This window comes from Mizuhopecten yessoensis, unplaced genomic scaffold (genome assembly GCF_002113885.1).
Source record: "Mizuhopecten yessoensis strain PY_sf001 unplaced genomic scaffold, ASM211388v2 scaffold716323, whole genome shotgun sequence".
Lineage (NCBI taxonomy): Eukaryota > Metazoa > Mollusca > Bivalvia > Pectinida > Pectinidae > Mizuhopecten > Mizuhopecten yessoensis.
In genome coordinates this window covers 49,780-56,254 of record NW_018480059.1, presented here as the reverse complement: position 1 = coordinate 56,254, position 6,475 = coordinate 49,780, and the positions used below count along the sequence as shown (strand labels likewise).

At 37.2% G+C, this 6,475-nt stretch overlaps 1 protein-coding gene across 1 annotated transcript in view; it reads left to right on the top strand.

Annotated features, from left to right (window-relative positions):
* The first annotated feature begins 173 nt into the window (after positions 1-173).
* LOC110443049 (cytochrome c oxidase assembly factor 3, mitochondrial-like) overlaps positions 174-6,475 on the top strand; it is an 8,337-nt gene continuing 2,035 nt past the window's right edge. The window contains exon 1 of the mRNA XM_021487016.1: positions 174-451. Coding sequence (XP_021342691.1) covers positions 211-451 — 241 coding nt within the window. The 5' untranslated portion in view covers positions 174-210. The remainder of the gene's footprint in view (positions 452-6,475) is intronic.

The window sequence follows — 6,475 nt, the reverse complement described above, 5'->3', positions numbered from 1 at the left end:
CGTCATTCAAATAGAAGTAACCGATAAAACTCGTATAGAAATATTATTTTAGTTTCCAAATCTAGTTTAGAAAATTGTTGATTATTTTTACTTGATTTTATTACATTTTGTTTCAAATTAAACCGGGTAATCATCGAATAACTCGAAGCATTTTCTCGCGGTTTTATAGTCTATCGACTACATGTAGCTACTTTTCATTTCGTAAGCATCATGGCGTCGTCCTTGCAGAACACGATTCGGCAAAAATTTGGATTACAGTCTGTTGACGACACATACATGAAAAAAATAGATCTTTCAACAAAGGATGGAGCGAAGTATCTTGACGAGAACCAAAAGTATTTTGTGAAGAAAGTAGAGAAAGCAAATTTAGTGCGATATGCTCAGTCTCAAAAAACAAAGAAGCGAGGCGGATACATCGGACTGTTCCTGTTTTTCTCTGTTATTGGATTATGTATCCTTTTCAATGACATGGCATGTTTTACACGTTAAATGTATTTTGCCCTTTGTCATAGTTGTTTAGCCCACTAATATGTAAAAGGTTAATGTCCAGTCCAAGGTGTCTAGTCCTTCGGTAACGAGACTAAAGTCGTTTCGGGAATTTTTCCGGGTTGTTTCGGGACATGTCAAAAGTCGTTTCGAGATTTATCTTTTTTCACTTTTCTTCTGTAGATACCATTGCCTTTTTTCTTTAAATACATTTTAGTGTCAAATAAATTTAAACAATCGATTGGATAAAATTTAAGTATTATCAGGGGTTGACACTAACTTTTAATAGGTGGTGGACCGCAGGTCCACTTGCTCTCTTGATCTGGTGGACCTGGTTAATTTCTGGTAGACCTGAATAATATTCTCAGATCTGGGGCGCTTTGCGCCCCGGTCGACGAGCGTAGCGAGGAGTGGGGGGTGGGTTCGGGATGGGGTACCCCCCCTCCTGAATAAGAGGGGGGTATGGGGGTCCTCCCCCAATTTTTTTTAAAAGCTAGATGCAAAATCCTGGCATCTGAGGGTTTTAAACAAATAATGAAGGTTTTTTAATTTTCTGTAAAATACTTGTTTTTTATCCTTATTTTTTTATTTTTTCCATTTATGACCAAGTTTTAGTAAATGACACAGAAACATGAAACAATTTTCTCCTTGTTTATTTTTTTTTACATAGCTCCCATCCAAAGGTGTTTGAAATTCTGACTGTAAATTGAGATAAAGATCATATGAAAAAATAAGGATAAAATAATATACTTTTTTATAGTATTATACCTTTTTTATATGATCTTTATCTCAATATACAGTCAGAATGTCAAACAAATTTGCCCCAACAGTAGTCTTTACGTATTTTGTTGCACCTCTATTCAATCCTTCCTGGACATTTCGGAATCATCTTCTGAGTGCAGCATACCCTACATTTCATTAAGTTTGTGTCAGTATCATTATTGAGCCATGTAAACGATTTTTCCATGACTCCTGAAAGGATATCATCCTTTTTGTTGCCCATACAAACTTCGTGTTGTTTTTGTTCTGGTGAAGTTTTTAACTTTTTTTTTGCCAGTGGTTGTAAACCAAGCCATTTAAAAATCGCGACACAGGCGATACGGTACTAGTCTAGTACAGATACTAAGTTAATCGACGGACACGATCACCTAAACGATATACGCTATAGAATACGATAGAAATCAAAACGTAACACGAAATTGTGAGGCTAAGTTTACCTTCATTTATCGGTTGACCACCGTGATCGTGACGTCATCGTCATTTTAGTGCTTATAATAGCGGCAAACTATATACCACTAGCGACTCAAACGCTGAAAAGATTCCGACTTACCGCAAGCGGATTCACGCACTTCACTCGTCCAAGAATGATAACGACAACTTTTAGCGGGTTAACAACACGAAAATACGATACATTTTTTAACCAGATGGGATTTTACGGCTCGCTGGCGAAGGAAATAAAGTCTTTATTATTATATTTCTGAACAATATTCTCAAATATATATACACTAATCAAGTAATATGTGGTGGACCGGCGGTCTACCAGCTTTGGAGATTAAGTGGACCGTCCAAGATTTTGGTGGACCCGGTCCTCCGGTCTACCGTTAGTGTCGACCCCTGATTATAGCCTTCTCCCGTCATACAAACATGAATAGAAATACACAACATAATAACATCGTTCAAAGTATATTAGCTTGATTTGATGAATTGATTCTCATACATGTCTCAAACATATTCTATGTGTTTCACGCTTTTACTTTCATGAAATTTAATTTCAATATAGGGAAAATAAAATGCTGAAATCATTGAAACTCATTCGTCTCTCTATGTCGATAATGGAGAATATAGTGAATTGAAAACATATTATTACAATATCAAACAAGCAATCAACCTATCAATAACGAAAGAAATTGAATGTTGAATTTCATAAGTTCCTCTAGATCTGTATGTGATAATAAGATTAGTTTCACCAGGTATCAACACACTGTCAATCGGGTAAATGTTGGTAGGTATCCCCTCAAGCACTAGCAATCTGGTAACTCTAATGATCCAAAGCACGGGTAAGTCGTTACGCAGGTCATAGACTAAAACCATACTTGTGTATTTAAAGGACTTGATATGAAACGGGAGCGAAATGAAATTTATAAGTGAAAATTGTATATGTCCCGAAACGACTTGATTAAGTCTCAAAACATCTTGTGTCATGTCCCAAAACGACTTTGGGACTCCCGAAACGACTTGTTACCGAAACTACCTGTTACTGAAACGACTAGCATTCAAGTCCTATCCAGGCCTAGGGAGAATAAGGGTGTGTTGAGTTCCAAATAGAATGAATGCAAAATGGAGAATTTTATATCTTTTTTATAAGAAAAATAATATTGATGAACAGTGCGAACAGTAACACTGAAAAGTATTAAGTTATTTGACTGACGTTTCAAGGTCCTGGGTTCGAATCCCTGTCTGAATGCTGCATTTTTTCTTCCCATTGCAGCACACATTTGATTACTGTTACAAATGACGTTGTTATTGCATGATCATATATTGCGGCTGATTTTTTTTTATCATATTTCATGTGAAAGTTTAGCTTGGTACTTATAATGACCATATGTTATATATATATGCATATTTCATTTTCAGAATGGTTGAAATTCGAATAAAAGTGTGGCAGGGTTCAATTGTACATAGGTTTAAGGTCGCATTCTAGCTTCAAGCTAGAGGGAATTTCCCTTTAGCTCAGTGGTAGAGCGTCCGACTAGGAACCTGAAGATCGGGGGTTCGATCCCCGGTGGAAGCACACTATTCTCTTTCCTGTTACAAATGTTGTCCGTTGCCTTCTCTGTGGTGACAGGGAGTTAGAACATAGGTTGTGGTGTGCGAGGGCGAACACATTTAAAAAGGGGGGAGTAGTGTGGCAGGGTTCAATTGTACATAGGATTAAGGTCGGCTTCGAGCTAGAGGGAATTTCCCTTTGGCTCAGTGGTAGAGCATCCGACTAGGATTCAAGGGTAACCGATCCCCGGTGGAAGCACACTATTATCTTTCCTGTTACAAAAGGTTTGGCCCCCTGGAAGTTACATTGTATATTGGATTTTGATAGCTTAAGTTTGTTATTATCTGAAGAAGTCTTTGACATTTAGGTTCCCAGTAAATATATTGGTTCATAAATATATATTTGAATATCAGTCATATTATATAATTAAGACTAATTGGAACAGCAATATGGTCGCCACCAGCCATCTTGTACATGTACGTAGCTGTATGGTACTGGAAGAACCTCAATATCAAGTACATTTCCAGGGTTGGAGGAGTACTCTTTGGATTTAATTTGTTGGCACTAAAGTTTTAAAAGTTTATAAGTTTGTTTTTTTGACCAATGTATTTTAAAAGTTAAGGAGCATCGACCCTACTTAATGAACATGTTTGTTTTGTCATATTTTCCTGTTGTCATTTAATTTCTATATAATGAATTAGCCATTTTTAATACTGTACTGCAAATATATAGCTAACACCTGGTATTGAGCCAACAACCTATAGATTTCCAGTCTGCCACATGCACTCTTTAATTGACAAGCTAATGGGAGTATACCCTCTGCTTCGGCTTGAAACTAGCATTATAGGTTATCACGATCATTTATGTACAATTAAACCTTCCACACTAGTAACCCCCTCCCCTCCCAGACCATGCCTCTTTGAAGTGTTTTTTCGCCGTGGTGTGGCGTCCGTCCATCATCAATATTTTACTTGAAACAACTTCTTATGAATAACCAAGAGGCCTAAGCCGATGATATTTGGCCAGTAGCATGTTGGGATGAAGGGCTACTAAGTTTGTTCAAATGAATGACCTTGACCCACTTTCAAGGTCACATGGGTCAAATATGTTAAAATCTTCAAACGACTTCTCAATAACCAAAAGATATAGGGTACTGATAGTGGGCCTGTAGCATGCTGGGATGAATGGCTACCAAGTTTGTTAAAATGAATGACCTTGACCCACTTTCAAGGTCACAGGTGTCAAATGTCTTTAAATCTTCAAACAACTTCTTCTCAATAACCAAAAGGCCCAGGGTACTGGTATTGCGCCTGTAGCATGCTGGGATGAAGGACTGCCAAGTTTGTCCAAATGAATGACCTTGACCCACTTTCAAGGTCACATGGGTCAAGTGTCTTAAAATCTTCAAACAAATTCTTCTCAAGAACCAAAAGGTATAGGGTTATGATATTGGGCCTGTAACATGCTGGGATGAAGGACTGCCAAGTTTGTCTAATTGAATGACCTTGGCCCACTAACAAGGTCAAAAGGGTCAAATGTCTTAAAATCTTCAAAAAACTTCTTCTTAATAACCAAAAGGCCCAGGGTAATTAAATTAGGCCTGTAGCCTGCTGGGATGAAGGACTACCAAGTTTGTTCAAATGAATGACCTTGACCCACTTTCAAGGTCACAGGGGTCAAATGTCTTAAAAATTTTTAAACCACTTCTCAATAACCAAAAAGGCCCAGGGTACTTATTATATTGGGCCTGTAGCATGCTGGGATGAAGGGCTACCAAGTTTGTTCAAATGAATGATATTGACCCACTTTCAACCTAATGTCATATGTTTAAATTTTTTAATAGGTTCTTATGAATCAATCACTGATATTCTGCTTGTAGCTGAAAATTAGTCCATTTTTAAGATTACAAGTGTGAGATTAATACCAGGTGAGCAATGCAGGCCCATTGGGCCTCTCTTTTAAATATGCCCTCGAACACCTCTAGAACCCAGTTTCTATCTCCGTCTCACTACAGAAAGTGCAATAGACACAATTTGTAAAATGAAAAAGATTGGTGTGCTTCTACTGTGGATGATAAACAAACTGAACTGGTATCCAGATATATTTATCTACTGACCACTATCTGTGAACTTACACTCAGAAACACTACTATGTCAAGCAGTGCAATTGTTTATTCCAGAAAGTAAATGCTTTCATTTAATGATTAGAACTCATCACTATCTTAAGAAACAATAGGACCAAATGCCTTTTTTTCTACTTATAGTTATCTGTCTGTCTGTCATCTTGACTGTCTGTGTGTGTGTATGTGTGTCTTTCCGTCTCTCTTGCTGTGTCTGATTTTATGTAAACCAGTAAAATATTACCCAAGGCAATTTAAATTTTGAGATTATAGGAAACACTATTATCAAAAGTAACTCTAGCTTGACTGAAAGTACATCGTGATTCGAGGAATGATCTACAGGAGCAAATGAGTGGTTAAAGACACAGGAATGAGGATGGACATGAATGTGTGCTCTCCCAATGGAGCTTTTAGGGAAATTCTCATTAGTAAGGAGCTAGAAGATGACCATGATACACACTAAAACCTGCCACAATAATAGGTTTTTAATTACAGACTGATGATCGATTATGTTCAAAATCAAAACTGCATAAAACTTGCTTGGAATCCATTCAATATTTAAGAGCGAAACCTAATGTATAGTCAAGAGCTCTGTGTTTATTATTGTAAAAATAATGTTGTCATTTTTAGCTCATCTGGTTCGAAGGACCAAGGTGAGCTTATGCTGTACTGCAGCGTCCTTCGTCTGTCAGTCAACTTTTCCTTTAAAACTGTATTAGTCCTGAACAGCTTTATGGACTTTGACTAAATTGGGCCTGGAGCATCTTTGTATTTGGGTACTATTCAGTCCCATAAAATTATAAACCGATTATGCAATTAGTCATCAATCTGTTTACTACTGCCAATTCAAACATCATCGATTATGATTTTAAACTGATTCAGATTGCCAATCACTACTTTTAACAAAAACAAATTAAGCCATATGCTTTTTAGGTCACCTGAGAAAAAGTCTCAAGTGACCTATTGTGATCGCCTTTTGTCCGTCGTCGTCCGTCGTGCGTCCGTAAACAATTTACATTTTCGACTTCTTCTCCAAAACCCCTGAACCAATTTCAATGAAATTTTGCAGGGACCTTCCATGGACAAAGGTCAACAAAAATAGT